Source organism: Staurois parvus, unplaced genomic scaffold, assembly GCF_062004578.1.
Source record: "Staurois parvus isolate SC_StPar_1 unplaced genomic scaffold, SC_StPar_1.0 ptg000996l, whole genome shotgun sequence".
Taxonomy (NCBI): domain Eukaryota; kingdom Metazoa; phylum Chordata; class Amphibia; order Anura; family Ranidae; genus Staurois; species Staurois parvus.
In genome coordinates this window covers 384,619-403,968 of record NW_028318792.1, presented here as the reverse complement: position 1 = coordinate 403,968, position 19,350 = coordinate 384,619, and the positions used below count along the sequence as shown (strand labels likewise).

General features: G+C 44.6%; 1 protein-coding gene across 2 annotated transcripts in view; it reads right to left on the bottom strand.

The window, feature by feature from the left end:
- Positions 1-19,350, bottom strand: part of LOC149441380 (uncharacterized) — a 62,136-nt gene that overhangs the window by 8,848 nt on the left and 33,938 nt on the right. For both annotated transcript variants that reach the window (XM_089657414.1, XM_089657415.1), the window contains one exon: positions 933-1,002. In XM_089657414.1, coding sequence (XP_089513540.1) covers positions 933-1,002 — 70 coding nt within the window. The remainder of the gene's footprint in view (positions 1-932; positions 1,003-19,350) is intronic.

Genomic DNA, 19,350 nt, shown 5'->3' with positions numbered 1-19,350 from the left:
CAACGCACATCAGTGAAGGAGAAAAAATACCTGTTTGAAAAATTTTATAAAAGAAACAAATAAACTTTTTTTTTTTTCAAATTTTTTGCACTTTTTTTATTTATAGCGCAAAAAGTAAAGTGCCCAGTGGCGATTAAATACCACCAAAAGAAAGCTCTATTGGTGAGAAAAAAATGATCAAAATTTCATATGGGTACAATGTTGCATGACTGCGCAATTGTCAATCAAAGTGCGGCAGCGCTGAAAGCTGAAAATTGGCCTGGTAAGGAAGGGGGTATAAGTGCCTGGTAGGCAAGTGGTTAAGTTTGGCTGCCTGCGCTTCTTAAAGTGGTAGTAAACCGTGATCTTTAAAAAAAAAAAAAACCTGCAAGACAATGGCATAATGTGCTAGTATGTATCACCGCTGACAGGGCTTCCAGTGGCTTGAATGGCCGAGCAGCGATAATGTCACTCCTGCCCATGCGTGCAAAAGTCACTTTTTACGGCACATAGCTCTGAAGGAACAGCTTCCTTCAGAGCACATGCACCGGTGTCTTTTACAAGTAAATATCTCCTAAACAGTGCACGTTTAGGAGATATTCACAGTACCTACAGGTAAGCCTCATTATAGGTAGGTACAAAGGAAAAAAAACGACTTTACTAACACTTTAAGTTAGGTTGGCTGCCTAACATGTCTGCAGGAGGTATGTGCAGATCTGAAAAGGGCAGTCCAATGGCCTACTATATTACTATTTTCCTTTGTGCTGCTTAATTTTTGCATGAATATTTTTTTCTGTATAAATTGCACATTTGTCAGTAAACTTTATTCCTTTAATATATTATTCTATTATTCCATCACAAGACAAATTTTAACTTTGTTGTTTCAATATAACCTCAAAACTAGAAATGTTGACTACATTGATAAAAAAAAACAAACACACAAAAAAACAGACCTTTTTCAGGCTTCTTTTCAATCCAAAAAGAACTTTCTTTCTCATTCTTGAAATTACTGGATACCAAATGCTGTTTCAAAAGAAAAGAATGTTCAGCAAACACAAACATTTATAAGAGTTTACAAACTTTTTTGCCAAATCTGTATTAATTTTCATTTAAAAATCAATACTAAACAAGTGCGAAGGCATCAGAGGAAGATCATAACCGCCTTCACAATGACCAAACAAAGCTCTACTACAGTCAGGTCCATAAATATTGGGACATCGACACAATTCTAACATTTTTGGGTCTATGAACCACCACAATGGATTTGAAATGAAACAAACAAGATGTGCTTTAACTGCAGATTGTCAGCTTTAATTTTAAGGGTAGTTACATCCAAATCAGGTGAACGGTGTAGGAATTACAACAGTTTGCATATGTGCCTCCCACGTGTTAAGGGACCAAAAGAAATGGGACAAAATAATAATCACAAATTAAACTTTCACTTTTTAATACTTGGTTGCAAATCCTTTGCAGTCAATTACAGCCTGAAATCTGGAACGCATAGACATCGCCAGACGCTGGGTTTCATCCCTGGTGATGCTCTGCCAGGCCTCTACTGCAATTGTCTTCAGTTCCTGCTTGTTCTTGGGGCATTTTCCCTTCAGTTTTGTCTTCAGCAAGTGAAATGCATGCTCAATCGGATTCAGGTCAGGTGATTGACTTGGCCATTGTATAACATTCCACTTCTTTCCCTTAAAAAACTCTTTGGTTGCTTTTGCAGTATGCTCTGGGGCATTGTCCATCTGCACTGTGAAGCGGTGTCCAATGAGTTCTGAAGCATTTGGCAGAATATGAGCAGATAATATTGCCCGAAACACTTCAGAATTCTACCTGCTGCTTTTGTCAGCAGTCACATCATCAATAAATACAAGAGAACCAGTTCCATTGGCAGCCATACATGCCCACGCCATGCCACTACCACCACCATGCTTCACTGATGAGGTGGTATGCTTAGTATCATGAGCAGTTCCTTTCCTTCTCCATACTCTTCTCTTCCTATCACTCTGGTACAAGTTGATCTTGGTCTCATCTGTCCATAGGATGTTGTTCCAGAACTGTGAAGGCTTTTTTAGATGTCGTTTGGCAAACTCTAATCTGGCCTTCCTGTTTTTGAGGCTCACCAATGGTTTACATCTTGTGGTGAACCCTCTGTATTCACTCTGGTGAAGTCTTCTCTTGATTGTTGTTTTTGACACACATATACCTACCTCCTGGAGAGTGTTCTTGATCTGGCCAACTGTTGTGAAGGGTGTTTTCTTCACCAGGGAAAGAATTCTTCGGTCATCCACCACAGTTGTTTTCCGTGGTCTTCCGGGTCTTTTGGTGTTGCTGGGCTCACCAGTGCGTTCCTTCTTTTTAAGAATCTTCCAAACAGTTGTTTTGGCCACGCCTAATGTTTTTGCTATCTCTCTGATGGGTTTGTTTTGTTTTTTCAGCCTAAAGATGGCTTGCTTCACTGATAGTGACAACTCTTTGGATCTCATCTTGAGAGTTGACAGCAACAGATTCCAAATGAAACGAGCACACTTGAAATGAACTCTGGACCTTTTATCTGCTCATTGTAATTGGGATAACGAGGGAATAACACACACCTGGCCATGGAACAGCTGAGAAGCCAATTGTCCCATTACTTTTGGTCCCTTAACAAGTGGGAGGCACATATGCAAACTGTTGTAATTCCTACACCGTTCACCTGATTTGGATGTAAATACCCTCAAATTAAAGCTGACAGTCTGCAGTTAAAGCACATCGTGTTTGTTTCATTTTCAAATCCATTGTGGTGGTGTATAGAGCCAAAAATGTTAGAATTGTGTCGATGTCCCAATATTTATGGACCTGACTATAATTGACCCTTAGGAGTGGAAGCAAAGTAATAGAAAGTAAGTTAAAGGAGTAAACATACCCATAAGTAATTAATTGACACAGCAAGACAATGGGCTACTAGGGAAGGGCTATTGACCGGAAAGGCAACATGGATATGGGGATTAAGTAGAAGAAGCAGATGAATGTGGCTCCACATTTAACTGGAGTTTACCTAGGGAATTGATGTGTTCAGCTTTTAGGTACCAATCGGTATAGTGGAAAGGTTGCATGTGGGAGGACAGTTCCATTGGGGAGAAAAAGTATTTCATAAATCATCTCCATCTCCACAAATAAATAATAAATAAATCTGAGAATGAAACGTTGAGTAAATTTGAAGTTTTGGACAATAGTGTCTAGTTTCTCAGTAGCAAACAAGATCATTAGGGCCTGCTTGATAGTTGATAGCAGTGGTGGTGAGGGCTGGATCCATGCTTGCAGGATTTACCTGCGTCCACCAAGAGACAACTGTGAGCCCAATGAAGGAGATAGTGGTGCATAGAGGAGTGCTCAGAGGTCGGTGAGTTTTCAAATCCGAAGATACAGAGCATGTGGTACTTGAGGGCTTCTACCGCATAGAATTTTGCTATATATGCCAAGACTTTGTCCCTAAATGCAGAAATCTACAGGCATTCCCAAAGGTGGTGGAATAAAGTGGATCAAGAAATAGGGCACCATCAGCAGCTGGAGTGTGATGGTTCTGCCTTACTGATACTAAAAGGATAGCAGGCATGACATGATGCACACGTTTAAATTGAGTTTCTCATCATGTTTCACTGATTATAAGATTGGAAATTTTTTGGTAGTTGGTTGTCACAACGTTTCTGAATTGCTGCTTACGGAGGACAGAGATCCAAGGTTTAAAAGGAGTGAGGTGATATTTTGCTGTTTGATGAGTAATGTGGTAAGAGTAGAGGTCAGAAATGGAGTACTTATCATTGCAGAGCACTACCTCAAATGATTACTGCATAGGATCTTGTTGTTGCTATACCAGGTTTTATCGTAGCTAAGTAATTGATGGTAGTGGAAAATGTGAAAGCAAGGGAGGGAGTACTTGGTAGACAAGTCATAAATGATTTGAAAGCACCCAGGGCATGATTGGAGATCACTTTAACCCTAATGAGACCTTCTGAGTGTCCATTGGTGACATTCTTTATGGTCCTCGGATGGGGGGGGGGGGGACATGGGGTTGCCTTGAATAGGTAGGAAATGAGAGATGGCTGAGGGCAAACCCAGGAGTCTCTGCACTTCCTTCAAAGCTAAAACAGTGTCTCTGTTAACAAATGTTGGATCTTAAAGTACAAGGAAAAGGTTTAGTCTAGAATGAAGAACAGCCGGGAGGTTAAAACAGGGATACCAGAGCACTCTCTAGCATATAAGTAGAGTAACGGGAGTGTCCCGTTAATCAGTATAGTTCTGTCTCAGTTACCAGGAAAGATTATAAAATCTAATGTTGGGCAGACCAGCTCAATATTCACTTTTTGAAGGGCAATGCGAGGCTTCTTATGACACCATATGAAGGCCAGGCGAGCGGAGTTAATTTTCTGCACATCCAAGTATTTTAAAATGGTGAGTATATTTTGCATCGGGTAAAGTAGTCTAGATAATGATACCATTTTAAAAAAGGTAACGTGCGAAACGGGAAGAGCTGCCCATGCTTCCAATGCCTGGACAACCTTGTTAATTAAGGGAGGGTAGTTGAGGTGGTACAAAGAAGATGGCTCCCGTTCAATTTAAATTTCCAAATAGGTGGTAAATTATTGTGCTATGCAGAATGGCAAGACGATAACCAATGTGTAGATGCATGCGGGTTCAGAGCTAGTACTTTGCTTTTCTCAAAGTTTATCCACACCCCCAAGCAGGTGCGGAATGTCGCAAATAGTTCCCACAGTTTTGTAAAATCAGATGAGGCATTGGAGGAGAAAAGTAGAACATCATGGGCAAATACGGCCAATTGTAAGGTGTGATTGTCAATCGTTACGCCACTTAACCCACTGGCTCTATTGCAATATTAAAGAAAAGGGGAGTGAGGGGGCAGCCCTGTCGAGTCTCCTTGGTTAGAGGAATGACTGCCAACATGAAGTCAGGGGTCACTAATCGAGCTGTGGGAGAAGCATACATCTTTTGAAGTCCAGTATGGGGCCCAAGAAGCCAAGCGTCCTCATTACTATAAATAACCAAGCACAGCTGATGTTGTCGAAAGCATTTTCAGAATCGAGAGAAATTAGAGCAAGATCTCGGGTAGGGTGAGCTTTGGCATTCTTGAGCGCCAACAAGACTTGCATATGTAAAAGGTTGCAGAGTGTCCTGAGACAAAACCCGACTGAGTGGGATGTAAGATGGATGGGAGTAGTTTTGCCAAACAGGACGTGATCATTTTGGAAAAGATTTTGCTGTCTACATTGATGAGAGAAATTGGTCTGTACAATCCAGGTTGTAAGGGACCTTTCAATCTTTTCGCTATAAAAGTTTTATATGGGCCTGGTAGCCAGTTGGTAGGTAGAGGCCTTCTGCCCAAATCTTTCGGTATACATTGAGAAGGGTGTCCAAAGCAAAGTCATTCGTGAGTTTATAGAATTCTGTGGTAAAACAGTCAGGTCCTGGAGCTTTGGCTGATGGGAGCAGTTTAATAGTGGATTGGATGTCTGCCAGGGTAATAGGCGCATTCAGAGCCTCAAGCTGGGTCAGGTAAACTTTTGGTAATTGCTCCTTTTCCAGCAAATCAGCATCAGCTATAGTTTCAACTGGATCCTCTGAATAGAGAGATGTGTAGAAAGCAGTGAGCAATGTATTGATCTCAGAGGGTGTTTTGACTGAGTCTGTGGAGTTCCGTGATGCTGAGGAATATGTGAGGTGGCGAGGGTCCGAACAAAGTTTTGCCAGTAGCTTATCCGCCTTGTTGCCGTATCTATATAATCTCAAAGTGGAGTATGCAGTTTGGCTGCTTCCTGTTGCTCAATCCAGTAGTTAAACATAAGTTTAGCTGCTTGCCAAGTCTGCCTGTTGACCAGGGAGAAATTCTGAGACAAAGCCTTATGCACCAGGCGGAGAAACTTGCTGGCCCATTGGTACTGAAGTCTGGAACGCTTCTTGAATTGAGCTGTGTAGGAAGTAATATGACTTCTGAGAAATACTTTACCTGCTTCCCAGAAGAGGTTGGCGTGGGTCAAATTGGCTCTATGCGCGGTAGTATATTCCTCCCACGCAGAGTATAGAGTGTGTTTAAAGTCATCTTTGTTTGCAAAGTAGGAAGGGAAGTGCCAGTAAGCCTTAAGCTGGCCATACATTATACAATTTTCTTGATATTTTTGCTTTAGAGTTACCAAAAACCATATAATATGAGGTCAAACCCAAACAACACTTTCAACTGTATCCAAATAGGCAGGGTCTTGCACTACATAGTTGAAGGTAAATCTAAAGGAAATTGGACAGAAAATTGTAAGAAAATTGTATAGTGTATGGCCATCCTTAGATTGCGGGGACATAAGACCAGAAAGCTGTAAGATAAGGGGCTTGTGGTAAAAAATGGCCATATCACCTATTTCAGTGTCGTGCAAGAGGGGGAGTAATACTTGGGAACTAATAAAATAGTGAAAATGAGTCATGAGGGGGCAAAAAGAAAGAATAATTTTGCTCTGTCAAGTGGGCCTGGTGCCAAACATCAAGCAAACCTTAGAGAAGAGATTGCTTGAGCTAAAATAGTGGGGCCAGAGGGTAGAAGAGATGGTCAGTGGGATCCTGAATGATTACCAGTACAATCAGCATTGGGATTCATAACATAATTAACCACCCCCAGAAAATTATATGGCTCAGGGATCTGTATGGCCCAGGACTACGTCCTAGAGGAAGGATTGTCCCAGGCAGGTGACAGTATAAATACTGGAGATGACTATGTCACGAGAGGCAATCATTCAGTATAGGGTCAGTCTGGGGCCTCACGAATCAATTTTAACAGAACGTCGGGCGTGCCATAAATTTTTTTGAAGCAATATGGCCACCCTTGCTTTGCGCCCAATGGCCAGGGAGCCATGTACTTCCCCAACCCCTAGTTTACCAAGATGGATCAGCCGCAGCCAGATGGGTCTCCTGGAGAAGAGCAATATCCACCCGTAAGAGTACTAAACATCGTAGAACCCACATGCATTTATTTGGTGAGCGGAACCCCTTGACGTTCCAAGATATCATTTTTTTATTATATCAAGGGCAAATGCGAGCGCAGCGTATAGAACAGCAGCCAGCATATGAAGGTAAACCTCAGTACCTTAAAATGACAAATATAAATAGATATGCAGCGCTAAGAAACAATATAATCTCAAATACTAATCATATAAACATAAAAAGCAGGTTGGCGCTGATATTAGCGCAAAGTTAGTGCAGTGATGACCGCGTCTAAGAGCAACGCTTTGATATAGTATAGACCAAATGATAAGGTGACAGTGATGGTGAGTCCAATCAAAAAATGACCAAGTTCATAATACGTAGTGCTCCGTGTTCCGTGATGTTAAATGCTGATGTTAAAATCCGGTACAATAATATACTTACCAGAAGTACATATAATGAGAGCATTATATGTATATCCTAATATTGGTGTCATCCAGGTCTGGTTGGGGTCATCTGGCTCAGCAGTGGACTCTCGAAGATGAAACAACTCACACTTGGAGGTCTTCCTCTGCTCACAGACTCGTCAAGACAGCTCTACACACTGGCTACACCTTCACAGATGGCTCCACCTTATAAGGCTCACAATAACCAAGCTGTTTTTGAAAGTTTCACGTGCTCAATAGTCTGCCTAGTGCAAACACCAAGATCATTAAAATCGCGCCTTCTGCCACCTCGTTCTCCTATTGATAAGTCTTGAAAACCAGCTGAAATAGTAAACTCTGCTGTTTGTGGTCTAAATGCCAATGGAGCAGTTTTCTGGCGACCACACCCAACCAGTTCAGTGTCAATGGATGGTCCTGGCTGCTCAATGCTAGATGAAGGTTTTAGTTCCTGCACTGTGCTCTCCTCGGTAGTCTGAAGAGAAAGAAGAAGGAGGCACATCTGAGAGGAGAGCGCAGTGCAGGAACTAAAACCTTCATCTAGCATTGAGCAGCCAGGACCATCCATTGACACTGAGCTGGTTGGGCGTGGTCGCCAGAAAACTGTGGCATTTAGACCACAAACAGCAGAGTTGACTATTTCAGCTGGTTTTCAAGACTTATCAATAAGAGAATGAGGTGGCAGAAGGTGCAATTTTCATGATCTTGGTGTTTGCACTAGGCAGACTATTGAGCACGTGAAACTTTCAAAAACAGCTTGGTTATTGCGAGCCTTGTAAGGCGGAGCCATCTGTGAAGGTGTAACCAGTGTGTAGAGCTGTCTTGACAAGTCTGTGAGCGGAGGGGGACCCCCGAGTGTGAGTTGTTTCATCTTCGAGAGTCCACTGCTGAGCCAGATGACCCCACAGCCCTAAAACAGACCTAGATGACACCAATATTAGGATATACATATAATGCTCTCATTATATATACTTCTGGTAAGTACATTATTGTACCGGATTTTAACATCAGCATTTAACACCATGGAACACGGAGCACTACGTATTATGAAATCGGTCATTTTGTGATTGGATTCACCATCACTGTCACCTTATAATTTGGTCTATACTATATCAAAGCGTTGCTCTTAGACGTGGTCATCATTGCACTAACTTTGTGCTAATATCAGCGCCCACCTGCTTTTTAAGTTTATATGATCAGTATTTTAGATTATATTGTTTCTTAGCGCTGCATATCTATTTATATTTATAATTTTTTTATTAATCCCCATCACCTGCATGGAGGCTTGTCTGTTGTAGTGAAAAGTGGTAATGTAGCTTGAAATAGGGCAACACCATGTCCTGGATTTCCCCATAGAGGGTAAATACTCAAACAATTGACAAAATAACAAGCAAGTAACCATACAAATATCATGAGAAGAACAGTGAAGGAAAACCTTGTAGCAAACACCATGAACTTCACTTTTTTTCACATGAAGCTAATCTACATGGTGCACCTGCCTAAGAAAAACTCTTACATGTACCGATTTATAGTGTGGCACTCTGGGAGTAAAGGTGGCTGGGGAGGAGAGGGAGAAGGTGGGGGGAGGGGAAGGAGAAGAGAAAAGAGAAAAAAAAGGGGGGGGGGGAAACGGAACCAAAGCTCCCAAATCAGCAGCTAGTTGGCGAAGGAGATAGGCCAGGGTAGGGAATGAGGGACTAGATCCGAAGAAGTGGTGCAGTTAATGGCCTAAAATCCCCCTGGGGAGAAACATCCATGGCAAGGGAGTGGACTGGTAAATAAACCACAAATATACAAGGAAAAAGAAAGTATGCTTCTATGAGTCCACTGGAAGGTAAAGTCAATGTGCTTGGGCATAGAGATCAACAGTGTTCAGAATACCCATCTTGGTGACCAAAGCGGGCCCACTTGTAGGAAGGCACGAGGGCTCTGCTGCACTCATGAAAATGAAGACTGTGCTCTTGAGGGCGGAGAAGAGGGCAGAGGGGAAAGTTCCCCTTGGTTCATAGCTTTATAGCTATGCCAGAGGTAAGAAGGTAGTGATCCACCTCAGAAGGAGAAGTGAAGGATATGCGAGCTCCTGTAGAAGGCTGAATGTGCAGCACCCCAGGGTAAGCCAGAGTATTATTATTATTAGTATTATACAGGATTTATATAGCTCCAACAGTTTGCTCAGCACTTTACAATATAAAGGGAGAAAATACATCAACAATACAGTTCAATACAAGAGGGATAGGAGGGCCCTGCTTCTTGGAGCTTACAATCTAGGTAGGGGCTAGGGGTACAAAAAGGTAGTAACTTTGGGGGATGGACTGGTAGGAAGAGTAGAAGATTCCATTATTAGCTGAGGGCAGAATAGGCTTCCCTGAAGAGATAGGTTTTCAGAGATCGCCTAAAAGCGAGCAGAGTAGGCGATAGTCTGATAAATTGGGGCAGAGAGTTCCAGAGGATGGGGGAAGCTCTGGAGAAGTCCTGGAGACAAGCATGAGAGGAGGAGACAAGGGAGCTAGAGAGCAGGAGGTCGTGCAAGGAGTGGAGAGTACGGTTTCGGTGATATTTGGAGACAAGATTGGTGATGTAATTTGGGGAATAGTTATAAATGGCTTTACATGTTATTGTTAATATTTTGAATTTTATCCATTGGGCAATGGGAAGCCAGTGGAGGGATTGGAAGAGAGAGGTGGCTGATACAGAACGGTTAGTAAGGTGGATGAGTCTAGCAGCAGCATTCATGATAGATTGAAGAGGGGATAGCCTGCGATGAGGTAGGCCAATAAGGAGGGAGTTACAATAGTCAAGGCGAGAGATAACCAGGAAGTGAATAAGTTGCTTAGTAGTATTCGAGGTTAAGAACGGGCGTATCTTGGAGATGTTGCGTAGGTGAAGTCTACAAGATTTGGACAGTGATTGGATTTGGGGCTGAAAGGGCAGATGGGAGTCTAGGATTACATCTAGCACCCTGGCATGAGGGGAGGAACTGATGGTTGTGTTATTGATCTTGATGGAGAAGTCAGGGGAGGGGCCAAGGGCTGGAGGGAATACTAAGAGCTCAGGTTTGGAAAGATTTGAGTTTGAGGAAGTGGAGTGACATCCATGCTGATATGTCGCTTAGTAGGTTAGTAATGCGAGAGGAGGCTGAAGGAGTGAGGTGAGGGGTAGAAAGATAGATATGTGTGTCATCAGCATAGAGATGGTACTTAACGCCATGGGAGTTTATCAAGTGACCAAGGGAGGAGGTGTAGATGGAGAAGAGTAGGGGTCCAAGGACGAAACTTTGAGGGACCCCTACAGAAAGAGGGAGTGAAGAGGAGGAGCCAGAGTTATAGGTAATGCTGAAGGAGCACTGCAATTAGGTAGGAGAACCAGGAGAGAGCAGAGTCTTGGAGGCCAAGAGAGTGGAGTTTTTTTTGAGGAGGGGATGGTCAACAGTATCAAAAGCCGCAGAGAAGTCAAGTAGTAAGAGTACGGAGTAGTGGCCATTGGTTTTAGCAGTTAGTAGATCATTTGTGAGTTTTATTAGGGCAGTTTCAGTGGAGCGTAGTGAGCAAAAGTCAGACTGTAAAAAGGGTCAAGAAGGTTGTTGTCAGTGAGGTAGGAGCTCAGGCGATTGTAGACTAGGCGTTCTAAGAGTTTAGAGGTAAACGGGAGCAGGGAGATGGGTATTAAGTTGTTCAGGTTGATGGGGTCCAGGGAGGGCTTTTTAATTATGGGAGTGATGTGTGCATGCTTTAGAGGGGAGGAGAAGGCACGGCTAGAGAGGGAGAGATTGAAGATGTGAGTGAGGGAGCATAGGATGGAAGAAGAGGGTGACCGTAGTAGTTGTGAGGGGACAGGATTCAAGGGGCAGGTAGTGAGACTGGTGTCTTAGAAAACCTTAGTGACCTCTTCAGTAGCAGCAAGGTCAAAAGAGGAAAGTGTTAAGGGAGATTTAGTATGAGGTATGAGAGTAAACTTGATGTGGTAGCACTGAAGTGCACAGCAGACTGTAGAAAAAGCCTTGCTTAGGCGCAAGGAGTAGTCAGCGAAGAACAAGAGTGGGTGGACATCAATAGAGAGGTTACATAGTCTGGCTGAAAAAAGATAAAAGTCCATCCAGTTCAACCATAAAAAAAAAGTTAAAAGCCTACACACACAGTTGATCCAGAGGAAGACAAAAAACACAGCAAAGCATGATCCAATATGCTCCTGCAGGGGAAAAAAATCCTTCCTGCTCCCCTGAGAGGCAATCGGATATTCCCTGGATCAACTTTACCTATAAATGTTAGTATACAATTATATTCTGTGTATCTAAGAAATAATCCAGGCATTTTTAAAGCAATCCACTGAGCTGGCCAGAACCAACTCTTGGGAGAGTCTATTCCACATTTTCACATCTCTTACTGTGAAGAAACCTTTCTGTGTCTGTGTCCATACGTAAAGAGTGCCCCCTTGTCCTCTGTGATGACCTCAGGGTAAATAACTCTACACCAAGTTCACTATATGAACCACTGATGTATTTATACATGTGTCAGGGTTCTGTCCACAGCAGAGGTACTCAGAGACCTGGCATTCCTGCCAGTACCTTGCATGGCCACAGAAATGCATGCTGGCGAAAATCTATGCGCATTGGCGCACGGACGCGAGCCGGAACATGCATGCATTAGCTCAGTTTGGCGCCATTCGGCCTTTATAAGGAAGCTCATGACTCCCTCAAATTGCTGGTTGATCTCTGGCTCCTCAGTGCCTTTGTCCGTGTTCCCTTGCTACTGTGATCTGCTGTTGCCGATTTGGCTTGTTCTTGGACCTGTCTTCTCTGCCTGACTCCTGATCTGACCCTGGCTTGGCTAATGGATATTCTCACCTGCTCTCCTGATCTGGCCCTGGCTTGGCAAATAGATATTCTCACCTGCTCTCCTGATCTGACCTCGGCTTAGCTAATAGATATTCTCACCTGCTCTCCTCATCTGACCCCGACTTGGCTAACGGATATCCTCACTTGCTCTCCTGTGTATGACCTCGGGTATCCTATTGACTACATCTGCTCCAATCTCCACCCGGCATCTGACCTTGGCTTTGAACCGACTACTCTGTGGTCCTCTGCTACCCTGAAGGCCTGCATACCTCTCACGGGCGCCACCTGTCTTCAGACACCATTGCAGTGCATCAGCTGTGTTCCTGGGTGTACCTCTGACAAGCACTCCTACAGGTGACCCATGCTACTTTGGGCCTGACTCCTTCTGTCCCATATCCAGGGGAGTCTGGAAAATATCCGCAAGGGAAGCTCTCTCTCCATTGGCCTGCAATACCAGTTACGTGATAACATGCTGATCATATCCCCGTTTAATCTCCTCTTCTCAAGAGAGAATAAATTCAGTTCCTCTAATATCTTTCCTCATAGCGGAGCTCCTCCATGCCTCTTATCAGTTTGGTTGCCCTTCTCTGTACTTCCTCCAGTTCTCCAATGTTCTTTTTGTGAATTGGTGCCCAAAATTGAACTGCATATTTCAGATGAGGTTTTACTAATGATTTGTACAGGGGTGAAATGATATCTCTCTCTCTCTAGTCTATACCTTTTAATACAAGAGAGGATTTTGCTCGCTTTAGAAGCTGCAGCTTGGCTTTGCATGCCATTATTAAGCTTGTGATCTACCAGAACTCCAAGATCCTTCTCCACCATTGATTCCCCCAGTTGTACCCCCCTAGTATGTATGATGCATGCATATTCTTAGCCCCCAAGTGCATAACCTTACATTGATCAACATTAAACCTCATTTGCCACATAGCTGGCCAATTAAACAGTGCATTGAGATCGGTTTGTAAGTTGGAGACATCGTGTAAGGATGTTATTCCACTGCACAGCTTGGTGTCATCTGCATAGACTGAAATGGGACTTTGAATCCCTGACCCTATATTCTTTATAAATATATTAAAAAGTAAGGGTCCCAACACTGAACCTTGGGGTATACTACTGAATACCCTAGACCATTTAGAGTATGAATCATTAACCACTACTCTCTGAATACGATCTTTTAGTCAGTTTTCCATCCATTTACATACAGATTTTCCCAAGTCTGTAGACTTTGCCTTACACATTAGCTGTGTATGGGGAACGGTGTCAAACGCTTTTGCAAAATCCAAGTATACCACGTCCACAGCCAACCCTGTATCCAAAGTTTTGCTCACCTCCTCATAAAATGAAATCAGATTTGTTTGACAACTTCTGTCTTTCATGAATCCATGTGGTCAATTGCTTAAAATATTTTTTCCAGCAAGAACTCATCTATGTGGTCTTTTATTAGACTCTCCAGTATCTTCCCAACTATAGAAGTTAAACTAAAAGGTCTGTAATTACTAGACATAGATTTTGACACCTTTTTAAATATTGGCACCACATTGGCCTTCACACCAATCCAGTTACATGCCTTCCCAATTCTTATCAGGCTTATACATTTGCACTTCATGTACCTTCTGAAGTCTGTGGTAATTAGACAGACCTAAAAGTAATAGAATAACTAATGTGACATGGGCCTTACGGCTGATGAGGTGGTAAAAGAAATCTCTTACTTTCCTCTGACTGGCCCCTGAAATGAATTCCATTAGAATCCTGTAATGTACCAGGTTAGTAAGTGGATGCTCCTGTGTTTCTAGCAGAAGCATTCTTGGGGATGCAAGAACCAAAATAAGTTTGGTCTTCGCTAGCAGACCCCTCATGTGTGTTGGTGTGATGAACTCCCCAAGGGAACAAACCCCAGGCTTGCCCTACTGGAGATGGTGCAGGAATCAAAACCAAGGTACTAAATTGTCAGGCAAATGCAGAGTTGATGACATAGTCGGCGGGAGGTCAGTGCAGGTATAGTCATAAAGCACAAACAAGGCAGTGTGATAACCAGGAGATCAGTCAGCAGTATAGTAGGGACCAAACAAAGCGAGGGTAGAAGAAGCAGGGTACCATGCATGGTAGAACATAATACAGGTAGCAGGTACAGTGAACTAGAAGTAGGCATAGGACATGGAATAAACACAGAATAAACAGCAGCGTTAAAGAAATCTACGAATCAATATTTCTCAGAAATCTGACTGGCGCTTTGTTGGGACTGACCCATCAAAATACCCCCTCTTAGGGCTCCTTGTTTTTTTGAATGCCGAAGATAGAAGCATTTGAGCAGTCAGGCAGCATGTAAGTCCATCTTGAAGACCCAAGAGTGCTCCTCAGATCAATAGCCTTTTCAAGAAGAGTAGAAACCTGAAGTCAGGAATTTGCTCCACTGTGTACTAATTTTCCAGATCCATGAAACAGGGCAAGGAGGGGTAGATCCGTGATAATGCATAAATTATCATTTTGAGGAGGGACTTCTGTAATTAATTGTGGAGACAAAGGAATGGAGGCAACTGAAATTTATAGGTTATTGCAGCTACCTTTGGCAGGAACTGTGAAGGGTTTGATAAACTGAGGAGCATGTTTTGCAGAATGTATCCAAAGATAATATTTAGTGGAATTTAAAAACTTGTTACCCTGGAGAAAAAAATGGCACTGGTCTCCTCTTCCTATTGGCCCTCCTCACATTTTCTCAAAAACCTTGAAAGTCAAGTCAAAGTCAACAGTTAGGAAAAAAAAGGGTAAGCATCCTGGGATGAAGACTAGAGATGAGCGAATCGAAGTAGGCGAAGTGGAATTCGTTTCGAATATTAGGAAAATTTTTCCTAAAATGGCGGCGACGGAGCGGGGATGTCTGGGAAGGCGCGCAGACAAGGCGCGCTGACCCATAATGCATTCATTCATGACATGTGATCGCATTAGCCAATCAGCAGCCAGCCAGCCAGCACAGTGTAATGGTCGAGCTATAAATGGCGGCCATTTTAGAATTCTCCATTTGCCTCCAGTCATTCAACAGAGGCAGACCTGACTGTATTCAGGGAGAGAGTTAGGGACAGAGAAACGTTACTTAGGGACACAGAAACGTTAGTCAGGGCCACAGAATCGTTACTTAGGGCCACAGAAACATTACTTAGGGCCACAGAAACGTTACTTAGGGCCACAGAATCGTTAGTTAGGGCCACAGAAACGTTACTTAGGGACACAGAATTGTTACTCAGGGACAGACACAGAATTGTTACTGAGGGACACAGAATCGTTACTTAGGGCCACAGAATCGTTACTTAGGGCCACAGAAACGTTACTTAGGGCCACAGAAACGTTACTTAGGGCCACAGAAACGTTACTTAGGGACACAGAATTGTTACTCAGGGACAGACACAGAATTGTTACTGAGGGATACAGAATTGTTACTGAGGGACACAGAACCGTTACTTAGGGCCACAGAAACGTTACTTAGGGCCACAGAAACGTTACTTAGGGCCACAGAATTGTTACTTAGGGACAGACACAGAATTGTTACTGAGGGACACAGATTTGTTACTGAGGGCCACAGAAACATTACTTAGGGCCACAGAAACGTTACTTAGGGCCACAGAATCGTTACTTAGGGCCACAGAATCGTTACTTAGGGCCACAGAAAGGTTACTTAGGGCCACAGAAACTTTACTTAGGGCCACAGAATTGTTACTTAGGGACAGACACAGAATTGTTACTGAGGGACACAGAATTGTTACTGAGGGCCACAGAACCGTTACTTAGGGCCACAGAAACGTTACTTAGGGACACAGAATTGTTACTCAGGGACAGACACAGAATTGTTACTGAGGGATACAGAATTGTTACTGAGGGACACAGAACCGTTACTTAGGGACACAGAAACGTTACTTAGGGCCACAGAAACGTTACTTAGGGCCACAGAATTGTTACTTAGGGACAGACACAGAATTGTTACTGAGGGACACAGAATTGTTACTGAGGGCCACAGAACCGTTACTTAGGGCCACAGAAACGTTACTTAGGGCTACAGAAACGTTACTTAGGGCAGAGAAACGTTACTTAGGGCTACAGAAAAGTTACTTAGGGCCACAGAATCGTTACTTAGGGCCACAGAATCGTTACTTAGGGCCACAGAAACGTTACTTAGGGACACAGAAACGTTACTTAGGGACACAGAATTGTTACTCAGGGACAGACACAGAATTGTTACTGAGGGACACAGAATTGTTACTGAGGGCCACAGAACTGTTACTGAGGGCCACAGAACTGTTACTTAGGGCCACAGAAACGTTACTTAGGGCCACAGAAACGTTACTTAGGGCTACAGAAACATTACTTAGGGCCACAGAATCGTTACTTAGGGCCACAGAAACGTTACTTAGGGCCACAGAAACGATACTTAGGGACACAGAATTGTTACTCAGGGACAGACACAGAATTGTTACTGAGGGACACAGATTTGTTACTGAGGGCCACAGAACCGTTACTTAGGGCCACAGAAACGTTACTTAGGGACACAGAATTGTTACTCAGGGACAGACACAGAATTGTTACTCAGGGACAGACACAGAATTGTTACTCAGGGACACAGAATTGTTACTGAGGGACACAGAATTGTTACTGAGGGACACAGAATAGTTACTCAGGGACACAGAATTGTTACTGAGGGACACAGAATTGTTACTGAGGGACACAGAATTGTTACTGAGGGACACAGAATTGTTACTCAGGGACAGACACAGAATTGTTACTCAGGGACAGACACAGAATTGTTACTGAGGGACACAGAATTGTTACTGAGGGCCACAGAACTGTTACTTAGGGCCACAGAAACATTACTCAGGGACACAGAATTGTTACTCAGGGACAGACACAGAATTGTTACTCAGGGACAGACACAGAATTGCTACTGAGGGACACAGAATTGCTACTGAGGGACACAGAATTGTTACTGAGGGACACAGAATTGTTACTCAGGGACAGACACAGAATTGTTACTCAGGGACAGACACAGAATTGTTACTGAGGGACACAGAATTGTTACTGAGGGACACAGAATTGTTACTCAGGGACAGACACAGAATTGTTACTCAGGGACAGACACAGAATTGTTACTCAGGGACAGACACAGAATTGCTACTGAGGGACACAGAATTGCTACTGAGGGACACAGAATTGTTACTGAGGGACACAGAATTGTTACTCAGGGACAGACACAGAATTGTTACTCAGGGACAGACACAGAATTGTTACTGAGGGACACAGAATTGTTACTGAGGGCCACAGAACTGTTACTTAGGGCCACAGAAACGTTACTCAGGGACACAGAATTGTTACTCAGGGACAGACACAGAATTGTTACTCAGGGACACAGAATCGTTTAATTAAAGAGTATGTCAGACAACATGCAGAGGAGTGGCAGAGGAGGCAATGTTTTAGGAGCGAGCAGACGTGGCAGCAGAGGAAGGGGTCGAGGCAGCACTATTCGCAGCCAGAGGCCAGTGCTCCCGGTGTCATCCAGCGGTCGTGTCTCCACCGACAACCCTGCCGTCATCGATTGGTTGGCTCGGTCGTCTTCCTCTTCCCAGGTCACCTCTGACACCTACAGCCAACGGTCGGTGGGTACGTCAGACACAACCGTTAGTTGGCATGGCCCGGGAGCAAGCCCACTGAAATCACGTGTCCTCTACCTGCCCCTGTCCTTTGGTGTTCCCTCACCAAGCGAAGTATCGCATGCTGTGGGCTCAGCCCCACTGTACAGTGAGGAAGAGCTAACAGAGGGCGGTCAGGAACGGGGGGAGACATCCGCCTCTTCAGCAGCCAGGCGAAGAAGTAGTGGCGAGGAGAGTGGCTCAGTAGCCGGTCTAGAGACAGGTCTGTCTCCTGACCCACACGCAGCCGAGGGGGCTAGTAGTGAGGCGGAGACCCTAATTGATGATGAGGAGGCTGATCGCACTTGGCAGCCTCGTCGTCATCAGGCTATTGCTTCCGCATCATCAGGAGAAGAGGGTGGCAGCTTGGCAGCGAGCAAAACAGTCGGTGGGTTGCCCAGGAGGCAGCAGGGTCGCAGCAGTGTCAGTGGAGGCAAACGGCCATGGAGTACAGCACCAGCTCCACTGCAGCCTGCCACCACGGCCAGTAGTGGTGCCGGTGTGCACGGAGGAAGCAGCAGTCAGCCAGTGAGGAGTATCGGGGGCAAAGTTTCCTACTACGCGGTGTGGCAATTTTTTGTCAAGCCGCCCGAGGAAGTAAACGTAGCCGTATGTCGACTATGTGGCCAGAAAGTCAAGCGTGGCCAGGGGGCCCATGTTGGGACTACAGCGTTGCGTCAGCATATGCAGCATCGCCATTTGGTGGCCTGGGAAAACCGTGATAAAGATACGGCGGTTCTGCCTGCCCCAGCCCCCGCTCCATCACCCGCTCCGTTACTTGCTCCGTCACCCGACGTCAATCGCCCTCTATCAGCCAGTCAAGGCTCCAACACCTCTGCTGAGGGGAGTTGTCGCTCGTTGGCATCTTCCGCTCATTTAGATGCTCCTTCTCTTGCTACTCCTCTTCACGGATTCCGTCAGCAGTCTTTCTTGGAATCCGTTTCCAAGAGACAACAGTTTGCGAGCACGCACCCGACGGTGCAAAAGCTGAAAGTCCTCCTGTTTAAGTTGCTGGTGCTGCAGTCCCTCCCTTTCCAAGTGGTGGACTCAGCACCTTTCCGAGAAATGATGGCTTGTGCCGCGCCGCGGTGGAGAGTGCCAAGCCGTCATTTCTTCGCCAAAAAGGCAGTGCCAGCCCTGCATTCACATGTAGTAGAGATGGTGGGCCAGTCTTTAAGCATGTCGGTCTCTGCCAAAGTGCACGGCAGCGCCGACGTGTGGAGCTGTAACTACGGTCAGGGACAGTACATGTCATTTACGGCCCACTGGGTGAACGTGGTGCCGTCACAGCCGCACCAGCAACTTGGACAGGTCACGCCGCTTTTGCCTCCACGTTTGCACGTCCTTGGTCCACAAAAGATGTCCGCCTCTACCACCTCTTCTTCCGCCGTGTCCTCAGCCGCCACCCCCGTGCCAAGTCCCATTACCCGACCGGCATATCACATGTGCAGGGCGCAACGGTGTCACG